Raw genomic sequence first — 15,490 nt, forward strand, 5'->3', positions numbered from 1 at the left:
CCCCCCATCTCTCTGCAAGAGTCTGACCTGGGCCCGGTGGTGGTCGGGATGATAGCCGTGTGCGACTGCTGGACCCGACTCCCATCCGAAGCTCCTGAAACAGACACTATCCTTTGCATCCCCGCCACCATCGCCGCTGACACGCCGCCTCCTGCCACCGTCCTGCTGCCCGCGGCGACAGTGGCGTGGGCCGCGTTGGCCCTGTTCCCGCCCCGCAGGATGTTGGGCTTCTTGGAGGATGACAGCTCGGGTTCCTGCAGCAGCATGTCCGGCGGAGGCGCCACGCGCTCGTAGGATACGCTCTCAGCACCCATTAGGTCGTCGGGGTAGGGCATCTCTGCCTTGTCGTCGTCGATGATGACGATGTTTTTGGGCATCTCCTTGAACTGGTAGACCAGCCGCTGGCCCTCTACTTTGGCAAGGATGCCCCGCTGGTAGTAATATCTGAAAGAAAGGCCAATCAGGATGGTCACGATGCTGCTTCCCAAAAACACACAAACGTGACGAACAAAATCCTAAAAACGTACAAACCCCCACACACACACCCCCACACACACACACAAAAAGTGATAACGCTGGACATTGCAATTAGAGCCCGACCGATAAAGGATTTCTAAGGCCGATACCGATATGAATATTTGGTTATTTAAAAATCTGATTTTTTTTTTTTTATCCACAAACGCGTTACAAAACAAACAGATTTCCCCAACATTAGTTTTGTAGTGATGAGATCTCACTAAAGTATAATAATTTATTCTATTGTCACAAAAGAACTGAGGAACATCTAAGTATATATAAGTTCTGATAAAAGAAAATGCATAAAAATACAAACTTAAGATATGAAAATTAAAGTCCTTTGAATAAAAACGTATAGTGTCACGCCAACGCTCATGACAGTCTATTTTTATTTTTTAAATATTCATTCATCTTATTACTTTTTTTATTTTATTTTTTAAATCGGCCATTATAAATGCCAATAGATCGGGAAATGCCTAATATCTGCCGATAATATCTGATTAATACACAGATATTAAAGTGTACTGTTCTTCAGTTCTGCTAAGACACAACAAACTACATGTTGAATTTAAAACAAATAAAAAGGAAATCATTTCTTGAAAATTTTACATAAAAGGCGCCAATTAAAAAAGAATGACATTTTAAAGCCTTCTGCGATATGTTTACTGATATCAATTTAAAAAAAACTTCTTACACACTTACACACTTACACACACACACACACTCACACTCACACTCACACTCACACCTACCTGAGTGCCCGTCCCATGGTCTCATAGTTCATGTCTGGCTTGTTCTTGTGCTTGCCCCACAGCTTGGACACAGCCTTCGAGTCGACCAGTTTGAAGATGCCCTTCTCCCTCTGGGTCCACTTGATGTACCTGGGACAGGTGTTCTTGTCCTGGAGGAGGTCCAATAGGAACTCCCATAGGTAGGTGGTGCTTCCTGCTGGATGTCAAGCAAAGTTGATGCACTGCTAAATAGTAACCCAAATGTATACATATTAGGGGTGGGAGTCTCTGGGTCCCTCACGATTCGATTCTAAACCGATTATCAATGCAACAAATTTTTTTAGCTACATTTCCATGCTCATTTATAAAATACATATAAATCGGAGTTTGGTAGATTTTGACATATGCAGTATTTGTCACACACAAGTTTAAATGAAATGTTTTGTCTACTGTTTTTATTGTGTAGTCATCCCATGATTGTGAAAGTCACCTCCTCTCACAGTGATCGTCCATGTCAGAGGCTTAGTCACGTCTAAAGGTGGGTGATTGGCTTCTTAGAACACGGGGGTCACATGTTATGTGATAAAGTACATCAACAGCCTTCATGTCTTGTGTCTAATTATTTTATGTATGTCTTATTAGATCATGTGTATATATACAAAATGTAATTGTCCATTAGCCCATCCTCTTTTAGTCACTCCGTTTTCTGAAATGTTTAAATGACTTCACTTTATAATAATCGATTATTAACTTATCAGAATCGTTCTAGATAGAATCGCATGCATCCAAGAATCAATTATTTCCCCACCCCTAATATATATCAGTGCTTTGCACATTATGATGGCAGCAGTATGTGCGTCTACATTCATGTTTATCAGAGCCGGTAACAGCAGTCCTGTTGGGTACCTTTCCCCTCTCTCGGTTTCTTCTTGATGCCCAGGTCCAGTGGAATAGCCGACTGGTGCGTCTTTGGCTTCCGTCCAGCTGTAACAAGGAAACATTACAAATAGGACATAATTATTTGCTTTAAATCGCTGAATCACTGACATCTGCGTTTGAATTTAAACCGCACAGTAGGAGCCTCCCACTAGAGGGTGCTCTGTGAAACTCCAGGTTTTTGTTGGCGGTTTGAGGCCTGGCGTGTGAGGTAAGGTTAATCACAGAGCTGCCAGATGTTTTCCCTTTGCTTACAAAACTGTTTTTCCTCTTTCCAAAGCTCAACTCCTCACACTCCACAATTTGGTGCTCATAGTGGGCGTACATGAAATAAAGTTTTCAAAACATTTTTGTGTGCTTTTCCACAGCAAAAACTTAAAGGACAAGATCTTTGTGTCTACCTCTTCTCTTCCTGACTGGCTCGTAGTCTGGCTCCGGGTCTTCCATCAGGGTGCCAATATTGTCGTCATCGTCCTCCTCGCAGTACTCCTCCGTCGATATCTCCACCTCGGTCTCTGTAATCATGTCGGGACGCATGGCCGCGTGAAGGAAGTCTGGCGTCACAATGCAAGGCGGGATAAAAGCTTCTGGGGGGAGGATTAAAGAGGGAAGAGTTACGGTGCTTTGAAACTGCTTTGTGACGTTGTTATAACTTGTAATGACAAATGTCACTAGAACATTAGAGCCAAATAAGTCAAGTTTTTGATGGAAAAGTGAAATTTGTACAAGGTTTCTTTCATAATTTTGGTTCATCACACCATGTGTTCAGCATTAACTACAATCTATTAGGTTAACTAATGCTCTTAAGGATAAGAAAACAGATCCACAGAGTTCCTGTGATTTTCCGTAGGGGCTGTAAAACCTCCGCAAAACTTTATTTTGTAGCTTAAAGAAATAGTTAAGCTGGAATGCATTACATTCGGCGTGTTCAAACTACAGATAAAAGACCAACCACATTTTATATTTAACCACGCTCCACCATACAGATGAATACAATGACGTTGAGGGTATTATGAAACATAAAACCAGTGAGTTAGTGTGTGTTACCTGGGCTACGGTCCTCTCTGAGGCTGGACGGTGAGTCCATGCGAAGCAGAGCCTCTGCTGCCTCAAAGGTCTTGTCGGAGCAGTGGACACTGGTGCCATGGACAGAAGCCTCCACTGAAACACAAGCAATCAAATACAAAACAGTTTAGGAAAAATAAAAGTTACCAGTTGAGCTTAGTGGAGCGTTTTACTAAACTACATGAGTTACACTTTATCAATCCCCACACGGAAAACGGTGTGCTGCTCTGGGACGATACACCACTTTGCTGTCCCATATCTAAGCTAAGAACACATTTCCTATGTATTAATGTAATAATCCCCCCCCCAAATCCAACTAACAACTGTTTGTCACTGCTGTCACACTGCCAACACTGTGTGTTGCAGCACACAAATGGAACTGTATAGTGCCCTCTAGTGAAGACAAATTGCCAAAATGTTGTGTCAATTTCAGTAAACAACACATTCACTGACCCAGGCTAAATATGACTGGATGTAAAATGCTACCTTCACAGTAGGAAATGTCTTTATGATCATGCCTCTAGTTTTTACACTGCACCTTTGGCTACTGTTTGATGTGGCAAGAAACCAAGCGTAGTTCACCATACTGAAGAGCGACATATGGAACGTAGTCCTTATTTGCGATCTCAAATATTGAAAAAGACGGCACAAAAAATTGACAGTGCTGTTTAGATAGAAAGTGGATCTGCAATGGAAATGGTACGTGGTCCCATCTGGGACCCTGAGAAGGAACCCAGGACACCTGCTGTTGTTGTCAATCACTGGTGGGAAACGAGACCTTGTTACACCCGCCCTGTCCATGTTTGGCTATCTCACTGAGGCAACAGGGACGACATAGGGGAGAAATGGGCTATCTTTAGATTGTCCCACTCATTCAATTCCTCTTACAAACAAACAGGACATGCTAGTAGCCAGTACAGCAGAGACCCTATAGCTTACCAAGCTGCCCTTGAAAGCCAACAGCTGTGCTGTAATAAGACCACCAAAAGGTGTCAGGTCAGAGAGTTGCAGCTTAGCTTGACCTAGTATAGACACTTTCACCATTTATAGTCTCTCCAAAAGGTTATGATTTTGATATATCCTTAATTACTGAATATTAAAACCTTATAAAAACATAGAATGGGGAAACAAATGTGCCTTATGTGTGGGTATTATATAATAAAAGCATTTGAATGTTATCACAAGTTAGGAAAATATCTATTATGAAGCTATACTACCATGTAACGGCGCCAAGAATGGCAGTAAGTCCGACAAAAAGTAGTGCTGCCTCTGATGACTTCCGTGTTTACAGTTCTCATCCTTTCCCTCCAGTTCTCTTTGAAGACGCTCACAAATCCACTTGTCACTCAACCCCCGCCTCGCCTACAATTGGCTCATTCTACGCTTAACAGCCCGCCCCATGTTAAATCTCATTGGACTACTGCTGTGTTCTAAACCAGCGCGCATGCTATTGGGGTAAGTGGGAAGTCCATCAACGACACACCACGCCCTCTCCGCACACAATGCTTCCGCCCTCGAAATGGACAAAAACACTTTGAAATGAGCACACACAAAAAATTGAGGTGGAAACGACGAAGTGTTTTTACAATCCATTGTTCAGCTACAAAAACTGTTAAAACGCGAGGGAAATCACACAAAAAGTGTACTAGCAGGTCAATGTGCTCGAAGGTTGAAGACGCACTTGAAACAACTAGCTAATGTTCCAGGGAAGAAAGCGAGTGAGCCAGGCCGTCCCACGCTTCACTCGGCATAGCTGCACAACACCATAACGGAAACCACGACACAACTACCACAACCTCTGACATCGGAAAAGTGTCAAATGTGGCCACCGCACCTAAAATTCACACAAATACAATACTCTGGAGCTTACTTATCAGTAATGGCTTTGTTAGACCGTTATTCGGGGACTATGTCTAAAGACTGTTATTGCACACAATTCCCATAAACGTAAAAAACTTAAGCCAGTCATAGTTAAATACTACGTACGTCAGCCTTATTAATACCAGAGGTGGTAACTGTCAGTGTGTACCAAATTCATGCCACTAAAAATAAACCCACATGTCCTTCCGACTCAGACAGCGTGGCAAAGACGTAGGAGAGACAACATCTTTACACTTCCTGGTTGTGCAGAGCCGATCTGCAAACCGTTATTCCCACTCGCACTGCGGTGGGGGGAAGAATCTGCTCCAACATGCAAAACACATTTCGTGCAGCTAGCGATCTATTTGTGCAGACTGGCAAGCTCTGCGAAAGTTTTTCACCTCTTAAACCGGGTCGGTACACCGTGTAGCAACGCCATGCAGGTTGCTACCAAGGTGATCACTTCCTGATTGCCCTCCATTACTTCGGCACACTACTCAGCGGACTGAGGCACAGCTGTCGAGATTAAAAACACAACCCGTACATTAAAGTTAGCGGCCGGATCGAGGTTATAAGTACATATAGGTACGTTACCGGCTCTGATGAGTAGATCGAGCTGGTTTTCATGACCCTCATGCTGTAAAGTCGCCATGTTTTCCCCTTGCTGCAGATTCACATTGACTTCTCACTGAATTGTATAGGAAGCTACTAGCTCAGATCACTCCGCAGCTAATGGGAAATCTCCTCGATTTCAACGAGACAGACTACGGCGTCAGAAAGGTATCCCTCCGCAGCCGACACAGGAAATCCTTCCTTCGCCCTCCCCGGCCCTTCCTCACTTGCGTAGTGAGTACGTCAAATAAAACTGAACTGCTGTGATCACAGTTTTTCAAATTATATCACTGAAGTAAAAAAACAAATTGACTGATAAGAATGGGAAACTTTAACAAGACATTTCAGTTCAGTTCAGGTTGAAAACAATGACACCATGTTTGGTTATGACTGTGATTACAAACTCGCTGCTTTGTCTAAACTCCAGAGTGGAATGACTTCACAGCATTTATTTTGTGTTTTTTTAATTGATTTAACTAGGATTTTTGTACAAGCCAACACTTAAACACAAGTGATCAATACATTACAGTTTAGGTCTTTATCAATTCCGTATTTGAAATGGCTTCGTTTGCAATACCTGTGCGTAATATATTGTAAGTTGTGAAGGGCAAAGTTGATGTTATTTTAAATGTTATCATCAACTAGCTAAATAATTACTAAAGTGCAAATAATCTTTTATTTTTATTTTACAAAACTTTCTTTAGATTTTGCCAAAACTTTGTGTGAAATATAATTTAAGTTCGGAGGCAACATCAAACTTAACTCCCTAAACCGAATCAGAAATATCAAATGTAGGTTGACTGTGCTTTGAACGCAGCGAGCACTTCTATAGTACAAATGCTTTTTTGTGGAAGTGTGGTAGTTATATCTTCAGCATTTTCAAACTTGTTTTATCGTTACACCTGTTCTTAGGTGTCATTGTATTTTTGTCTCTATGAGACTATACAGACAGAATGTAATGAATTACATCAAAACAACACCAATCGTGTATTACAAGCTGAATGAATATGGAGTGATGCATAAACATTTGCTGGTAATTGTTATCCTGCTTGCAGATACTTCTAATTAAGATTCTGTTGAAATGAAGTTTAAGGAAATAATTTGGGACAGGGCAGCTTTCAATGGTTCAAAATACTAAATTGTCTCTCAGTCTGTTTCATACTTATGAACACGGCACTGGATTGGACACGAGGCACCGTTAATAAGGGATCAATGGATGATTAGAGAGTTAATACTGGATACCTATATCGCTGTTCAGGATATGGTTACTGTCCAAAATACACCCACAAGGTGGCAGTGTGTGAACAGTAACCCTCCCGGCCTACTTCACCAGATCTCCTCACACTGAACCTGGCAGCAGAATCATATGATAGATATGCTGCATTTCAGCCCAACCACAACAAGCAGAAGCAACACTTTGATCTGAAATTTATGAAACCCATGTGTGGACCTTGAAATTAGATTCATGTGACAACATTTTTATAACATTTTCATAACATGTTCTAACCTTTCTAATATCCCTAAAGAAATGTGTTAAAATGTACTACTGGCTACAGGTTTAAAACAGATGTAATAAAACAATGAGTGAATTTTGAGTTGGTGGATTCAGTACTAGGACGGAGTCAGGGGGAAATGAACTGCCTGTTTTAATTGATTTGGCACTCTGGCTGTGGCACAAGCTGAAAATTCAAATCTTTTCAATTGTGTGAATGGGAACCATGGCTCTTTATAGAAAGTCTAGTCTAGCTTTGCCAGGCCTTCCTGCACATCGCTGTGGAGGAGGGTCTGGCGAGTCCACACAACACCCGGGGATGGGAGAAAAACATGCTCTGGTTTATTGACATTTATTTAAACAAATCACAATCGGCTTGGACGGCTCTAAGTGCCAGACCCAATGGCGGTGCCACTGCTAAATAGCCTCGGGAAGGTTGTGTTAGTTGTGCAACAGAAACCTCAGACTGGACAGATTGTCTAGCTAGCTGTCTGGATTAACCCTGCAGAGACCTGGACAGACATCTGGCCAAAATGAGGGACATCTGGCAGAATTCTTGGCGGTACCTGAACTATCTTGGAAATGGATCGCGTCAAAATAGACTATAGTAAGCTTAACCTATAAACCTGATGGTTAAAGCAAAATTATGAATGATCGGAAATCTCTCTCAAGTCTAGAACTAATGTCTAGTTTCTGAAACATGCAGCCCATAAAAGTAAATAGTACAACAGCAGGCAAAAAAAGATCTCTTTTTCTAATAATCCGTCATGACCCAGAGGAAATGGGAACTGTGCATCAACAATGGTAACAGGATATAGAAGAAAAAAAACAGATGCACTCTCAGAACCTTGGGAAAAAGATCAGGGTTTGGTAACGGAGTGGGTCATCTGAGGCACTAACCTACAATGCCAAAAGGAACAATATGAGGTGACATTACGTCAAATTTCCGATGAATACAGGAATATTTATGTCTCACCTGGCTCCCCTTCTGTCTCCACCTCCTGCTCGTCACCCACTTCCTGCATCAGGTAGGCCTCGTCATCGCACACAAACACCTGGGCAAAGTAACCTTGCTCGTCGGCCATGCTTGCGCCGGGTACCTCCTCCACTATGACTGCTGGGTAATCCTCAGCCTCCTCTCTGTCCTGTACTTCTTCATAGGCCTCCTCGGCTTCACACTCGCCTTCCAGCTCCCCTTCAAACTCCAAGTCCACTTCACACTCTCCCTCCTGCAGGGGAAAGGGATTGCAGTTCGAAAGAGAGCAAGGCAGTCAAAAAAAAAAGTTTTCAATAAGTGAAATAAGACAGATATGAGATAAGAAGGCAAGATTCGGTTGTGAACCGTCTGCTTCTGCGGGGGCTCGACACATGGCTTACGCCGTAGTCTACGTGACTGGCCTGTGGTTTATACTCGTTCTAGCGTACCTCTATAACAGAATAGCAGAGTCGGCATGTGTGTATGCTGGGGAGTGTGTGGCTGAGCGAGTGAGAGAGTGTTGGGGATTAGCTTTGGAGCTAGTACCGACTCTAGAGGCGTAGACAGAGAATCAAAGTGTCTCCCCTTTGCTTTCTGAACACGGTCTGAAAGCTGTAGCATTACATGGTTATGGAGAAGGAGAACCAGGTAATGAGTCGGAGGGAACGCAACGCTACCAAGCCACGGCCAAATCACAGGAGTTGCGGTCTGTGTCGCCGCAACGTGTGATTACATTTTGTTGTACACATCAGGCAACCGCGTAGGGTCCGTATCTACACGTACCTACGTGTGTACCCGTGGCGCGGGCTTAACGCAGGAGCATTAATTGGGCGTCACTGTTGCTTGTGTCTGACCCACCTGCTGGGGGTCCTCTTCAGCTGCGACATACTCCACCACCGTCCCACCAGCGTCGACCAGCACCACTGAGGCCATGACTCATGCTCCTCAGGGATCAGCAGTCACAGCCAGTAATTAGCCACAGCACCTCTGTCTGGTGGACTCACCCAGTTCGGTGAATAATGGGCCCCTGGAGTGAGAAGACAAACTGGGTAAACAAAACTTGGTTTAACACAAAGTCTGTGATGCAGATTTGGTGAAAACTGAGTTTTTTGGTGAGTTTGATGATGACAGAAGTCTGTCTATTTCCATATGTTAGCCCTGCGTTGCGTCCTTGATCAAAACAAGGAATGCCTACCACCTCCAGAGTTGTTGTTGTCTAGCTGACCCTGGGCTTTAATCCTCTCCTGCAAAGCGAACATGGCATATTTTTCCCAACAATGTGAAACTTTTTCTTTAAATCCTCACGAAGCTTTTTAAAATGAAAAACCACCTGGCTTAAGTGCAACCAGCCTAAACCTTCCTCAGTCTGTCCCAACTTTAGACACAGGTTTCATAAAAGGCCAGGATCTCTTGTATCTCTCCCATCTCTTCCATTCTAGCTTTGTTCTGCAGGAAGTGCCTGTCTGCTACTACAGGAAGAAATGTACTGACAAGAAGCCAAGTGAGTTCCTTAAACACGCACACAGTGTCCAGTGTGAGATCTAGGCAGCGCAGACTGGAGCCAGCGTAACAGTTGCTAAGAACCACAGGGCCCTCAGTCCCTGTTAGATGCTGCTCTGCGGGGTGACAACAGGATGTGAGACAAAGGGAATGCCGACAGATATAAACAAACTGCATGACGCTGGTTAAACTGATGCTCCACCTGCTCTGCCTTTACTCAGTTTTTAAAGAGCTGACTTGGCCACTGACCTACTGGGATTTGATATATTGTTTACTAAATGATCCCTCCTTGGAACAGCAGCGTGTGGGATGGTATTCAGACAGAAATTCTGAAAATAGAGAGTGGTGTCTTTTTTGACCATTTTAATTTTAAAAGTGAAACATATTGCTTGAAAATACGAACTATAAAGCATAAATCCAACCTGCATCAATTGTCCAAGTATGTAACCTAAGCAATCCGGGTGCACTGATCCGATATTAAGATCGGATATCGGCCCTGATATTGACAAAATAACTGGATCGGAAAAATGTACAGATACAAATGCCGATCCAGTTATTTTGGTTTGTTTTTTTCCCTCCGTCACATCCTACGTCATTCGTCAGCGGCACGTATGTCGCATGCTGGAAGAGTTTAGTTAACTGTTACGCAACATGGAGTGAGCCAAAGAGGCGGCTGTGGGGAGATATTTCACGCTTGCCACCCCATCTAAAATGTCAGCTGTTTGCAATTTCTGCAAAGTAAATGTTTTGAGGGGTGGTACTACTGCAAAGTGCAATACTACCAATTTAATCAAGCACATTCAAAAGCAGCATGCAAACTCAATACTTTACATCTATGTTATTTTGTCTTGTTCAACATTGGTATCAGATTGGTATCGGGTACCGAAAGATACACAAAGCCCAGGCATCAGATTCTGTGTTAAAAAAAGTCAGATCGGTGCATCCATACTGAGCAGCCTAACAGCGTCATGTCAGCATAACACATGTCTTGCATTTAACTTGTAATACTGGGACTAACTACCTCCACCCTGCAATACATGAACAACTCTATTCTACATGGATTGTGAACTGGTGAGGATGCTGATTTTTGTGTAGGAAATGCAGCTTTGGCATGATATGGACACATGTATATAGCCATCAAGTGCCTATTTAAGATCATTCTAGAGCTGTTCACGTTTAAAGCATAACAGCTGAAGACATTCAAAAGTCAGCCAGAGACATTTTTACGTCTTACGAATGTAACTAGCTTGATTATCTAGCTAGCAACAGCTAATAAAGGTCTAGTAGCGACAGTTGTCATTTCAGCCAGCCAATTCCACATTTACCAGCTAGAAATACTAGCAATTAAACTATCTTCCTCAGTCTAAAATCAAGCACCCTTGTTTTAAAATGAATTTTAATGGTCAACCTGCATAACTAATGGAGGCGGATTGATCAGGTAAACTGGGGGTTTGAAATTCTCACTGTAAGTTCTCTACTTCCATTGTTTTTCAACACCATAAATCAGGATATGCTGTCTGAAAGTGTGCATCATTATTCCTATTGGTCCAGTTCCTCCCATTCTCTATTCTCTCTGTGATGGCGGGCTTTTCACCCAGCATCAATTGTGGCCATTTAAAAACAACGTATAAAGACATTTGCCTTTAGATGGCAAACGGGCACACTGCAGGCAGAGAATCAATATGTGTGTGCATGTGCAAATACTAATGCACGCATGCACACACACACACACACAAGAACACAAGAGCTGGTAGGAGTTGAGTCTCTCAAGCAGGACTTTCAGGTTGAATTGAGTCAAACAGGTATTACAGGACCGGCTGGATGACTGCAGACACGTTGCTGCCTGGTCGCTTCTGAGCTCAAACATAAATGAGTCAAGAGGCTGCAATATTACCATTGCAACACACTAGTTATTTCAAAAACTACCAGCAAATACGTTAATGTCATGTTTATGAAAAGGAATTCATATTTAAATAAAGCCAAAAGCAGTCAATGTGACCTTTTCACTTCTAAAAAATAGCTACTAGTCATGTTGGTATTCCAGGAATTGAATATGTTTCTGCTGCAATGAAAGTATATCCTGGATAAGAGCTACAGCTACATGTCTCAAATGCTTCAAATCCAGTCCACTTTTAGCCTTTGATTCTGAGGGTGGAAGCACACGAGTAGCTTGATTCTTTAACAAATGTTGTGGTTCATGGTGAGTCAGTAGCAGTCTCATGACTTTACAAAATACAGAGTCATCATGACAGGACAACTTTGCCCACTATGAAATCCCAATAAACGCAACAAGACTAAAAAAGGTAAAACTGTCCAAACTTGCCTTGCAGAAAGGTTGATGTGAGTCAAAATGCAGTCTTGCATCTTTACTCGGCTGCTGTTAAAAAAAAATCCACAAAGAGGGGAACGAAAGAATTATGCTTTCTTGTCGAAGTACAGGAACACAACAGGACTTTTTGGCACCTTTGTCTCTCTCTGCCTGTCTCTGACTTTCTCCAACACCTCCTCTCTGTCTTTCTGACATCCATCCATCCACTGGGCCGTCCATCTCTTCTCTTTGCCTGCATGGCTGCTTGCTCGCTGTCTGCCTGGGTGGACGAAACCTCTCAAAGCGAGTCAGCACTTCTCAGACCCTGCCCTGAGCTCAGATCACATGACAAGAGTGAAACACACACACACACACACACACACACACACACACACACACACACACACACACACACACACACACACACACACACACACACACACACACACACACACACACACAGTCACATGATCTTTCAACAACAGAGCTTTTGTTCCAAGTAACTGGGGCTGCTATTAAAGATACAACGCCCTGCCTTGTGCGTTGCCCTCCACCAACACACACAGGCACAGACCCAGTAATGACACAACGAGCAACTGAAATGGGAACCATGACCTCAGGATTTGCTTGACATCCACCCATGCACACACAGGCAAGTTCAACTATAATTCAGTTGCTCTGCAGTGTTTCATTGTCTGCTGTCAAAATAATCCTGAAACTGTCTTTAATATTTTAACACTGAGATACTTAAGAGGGGAGGGGGAAATGGCAGAAAATCTTGTTACTTAACTATATTCTCACACATAACCAACACTAGCAGATAAAATGTACTATACCGTGTCTTAAACCTTAGCATGTTAAAAGTATTTCAGGAAGCTACAGCTGAATAAAAACTAGGCAAGTTTGGAAAAATAAGCCTTTAACATTACGCTTTGTCCTGAAACAATTAGTCCATTGATCAATTACCTGTTCAACCGAAGATTATTTGCCAACCACTTTGATAATTAATTTATCCATAAAGTCCTTCGTCAACCAAAAAATGCCAAACACATACAAGATCAAGCATCTGAAATGTGAGGATTTTTCTTTTCTCTGTTTTATCTCATTGTGAATTACAGTGCGGATCTTATTTTATCACAACCCTCTGCAGAAATTTCAGTGGAAATCAGCAGGCCCGAATGTCAAAATAATGATATATCATGTAACATCAAAAATAACTAAATTAGTTATGAGGGTTTACAGAAAGTGACAATAAAAAAATAATGAGGTGTAGTCTATAAATGATCATCAGCTTCCCAATGATTGCATTCCCTTCTACCCACCCCCCCCCCCCCCAACACACACACACACACACACTTCAGTAGCCTATACAGCTCACACTGGACACAGCGGGTCCGGGTCCCTGGCCTCTGTGAGCTAAACAACACTACCTCTCCACACACAATTAAAAACTGCCACTAAAGCAGTAAGTTTAGTAACTTAAAAAAAAGAATACTGTGCTCCACAAGGACATTACATGATGCTAATTTACAGTGTGGTCAAAGATAGCTAGAGAGGTAGAGGGTGGTGCTGGGGAAATTACCAGGGGAAACTATAGTGTTTTCATCCATCAAACACAAGTTGAATGTTTGAGTCTTAAACAATTACTTGATTATGATTAGCTCCATTTCTGACATTTTTTATACTAAACAACTTTTTTTTTAAATCGACAAGAAATAAAACAACTTCACATATATTCCAAACTACCCTTCCTAAAATAAAATTATATGAAAAAAATAGTACTAGATGGGTTAATCCTTAAATCGGTTATTTTCTATTCGAATTTTGCAATAAGTAATGAGAAATTTGCAAAGGCTACAAATAAAAAGAACAGTGTTTACAGCACGCCACCAGCATCAATGGCCTACTTATCACCACCTGATACTAATATGTTACATCACACAGCAGGGTTACAATAATATGCACTCACATGCTACTCAAAGCCAATATAGTGTCAGTGTGTTGACACAATTGGCTTGCTTTCTGGTGGTAATACATCTGACACATAGAAAGCAGTGAGGTTAGATCCAAAATCAAAGTTACCAAGATCACAGCTGGCTGCCTGTTTGCAATGCTTACAAATGAGAGACGTGAAAGACAACAGAAAGATGTCAGGCATGTACACGGGGGGAATTCAATGTTGCAATGATACCTTTGCTCTTCGCCAGCCTTATCAATGAATTATTAGCCAGCGCTTGCATCATTTACATGTATTATTTTACACTATATGCCGAGCTAGTCAATAAACTCTAACGCATTTCAAGAACCGTCATTTTTTAGAATACGTCGAACCCAAGAAGCAAACTGAATTGAAACAGAGCATTGGCATAAACTTGGCTAACGTTTGCTAGCTAAGTTAGCATTGTGAAAAACAAGCTGTCAGAAAAGACACACAACAAACCATGTGGCTATTGCTGGCTAATTGTTTGCTCAGCTCACATACCGTGAAATTCTGCTTGCTCCTTGCTGGTAACCAACTTAGTTGACAGGCGGACGCCAGCTACTTGACGTTAGCAGGCTGGCTAATGAGAGTTTTCTGTGTGTGTGTGTGTGTGTGTGTGTGTCTGTGGTGACAACCAGAGACAACTCTCCTCCTCCTCGCCCCGGACGGCTCTGCTCTGATCCCGCTGCTTCTGCTGTCGAGTATCAGGCTGGAGTCCCGCTGCTAACGCTAGCTAACTTAGCGTTAACGTTAGCTAGATTCGTGTTTAGGAGCATACAGGCAGACGAGTATTGAAAACCTCAGTGTTCTTGGTGGTTCATGTGTGACAGTAAACGCCTGTTCAGGACGGTCTGCTCCTCTGGAGACTGACTGAAGTCTGTTACTCTCCGCGTCAGGACGGTGTTTTTCCTCTGGAGACAATCACCATTATAAACCTTACATTACATGAAAAAAAGAAAATAATAAACCCTATATATTCATGTAATAAACTCATCCATTTCAGTTTGATTTGTTTAATTTCAATTAAAAAAACTAAACAAATTCTAAATACTCCCCTGTCCCATCCGTTATAATGGATAAATATCTCGCTTTCTTAGGAATTTATTGTTTTGCTATTTTTGATTTCGGAAAACATGGTCACATGGTCACTAGTTATTCCAAAAACCTCCAGGGGAAAAGCTTATATCCAAGCCTTTTGACAAATGATCAAATAACACTTATCTGTCTCCACCAAGTGGTTATGCACTACAGTTTACCACAGTAGCATAGTGCATTACCATGTTGATATGAACACACAAATAATTGTATGCACAGCAAAACTGAGTTCAATTTTTAATACTTCACTTTATTGAATGTACGCACATTGTCATGGCAACAGGGACATCGTTAATAGCTAATTAAATGTTGGTATACTAACTTTTTAATATGTTGTTATGAGATATAGTAAATATATGATAATTCATACAGTGCACCGATAACTATTTCTACAACTCATAGATGATGTTACTGTTGA

At 42.1% G+C, this 15,490-nt stretch overlaps 1 protein-coding gene across 10 annotated transcripts in view; it reads right to left on the bottom strand.

The window, feature by feature from the left end:
* Positions 1 to 14,806, bottom strand: part of LOC117954863 (ETS-related transcription factor Elf-2-like) — a 17,883-nt gene extending 3,077 nt beyond the window's left edge. For 2 of the 10 annotated variants that reach the window (XR_004658911.1, XM_034888901.1), the window contains exons 1-8: positions 14,479 to 14,796; positions 9,047 to 9,215; positions 8,189 to 8,441; positions 3,231 to 3,344; positions 2,585 to 2,770; positions 2,154 to 2,231; positions 1,269 to 1,464; positions 28 to 444 (exon numbers count right to left, since the gene is read on the bottom strand). Coding sequence is in view for 9 of the 10 variants with exons in the window: in XM_034888901.1 (XP_034744792.1) it covers positions 28 to 444; positions 1,269 to 1,464; positions 2,154 to 2,231; positions 2,585 to 2,770; positions 3,231 to 3,344; positions 8,189 to 8,441; positions 9,047 to 9,121 (1,319 nt within the window). In the remaining variant the exon portion in view is untranslated. Of the gene's footprint in view, positions 1 to 27; positions 445 to 1,268; positions 1,465 to 2,153; positions 2,232 to 2,584; positions 2,771 to 3,230; positions 3,345 to 5,702; positions 5,919 to 8,188; positions 8,442 to 9,046; positions 9,216 to 9,518; positions 9,805 to 12,007; positions 12,349 to 14,478 lie in introns of those variants that run through there. The other 8 variants (XM_034888954.1, XM_034888943.1, XM_034888932.1 and 5 more) reach the window with 8 other exon arrangements.
* Between the last annotated feature and the right edge of the window lie 684 nt (positions 14,807 to 15,490).

The sequence above is a fragment of the Etheostoma cragini genome, chromosome 2, assembly GCF_013103735.1.
Source record: "Etheostoma cragini isolate CJK2018 chromosome 2, CSU_Ecrag_1.0, whole genome shotgun sequence".
NCBI lineage: Eukaryota > Metazoa > Chordata > Actinopteri > Perciformes > Percidae > Etheostoma > Etheostoma cragini.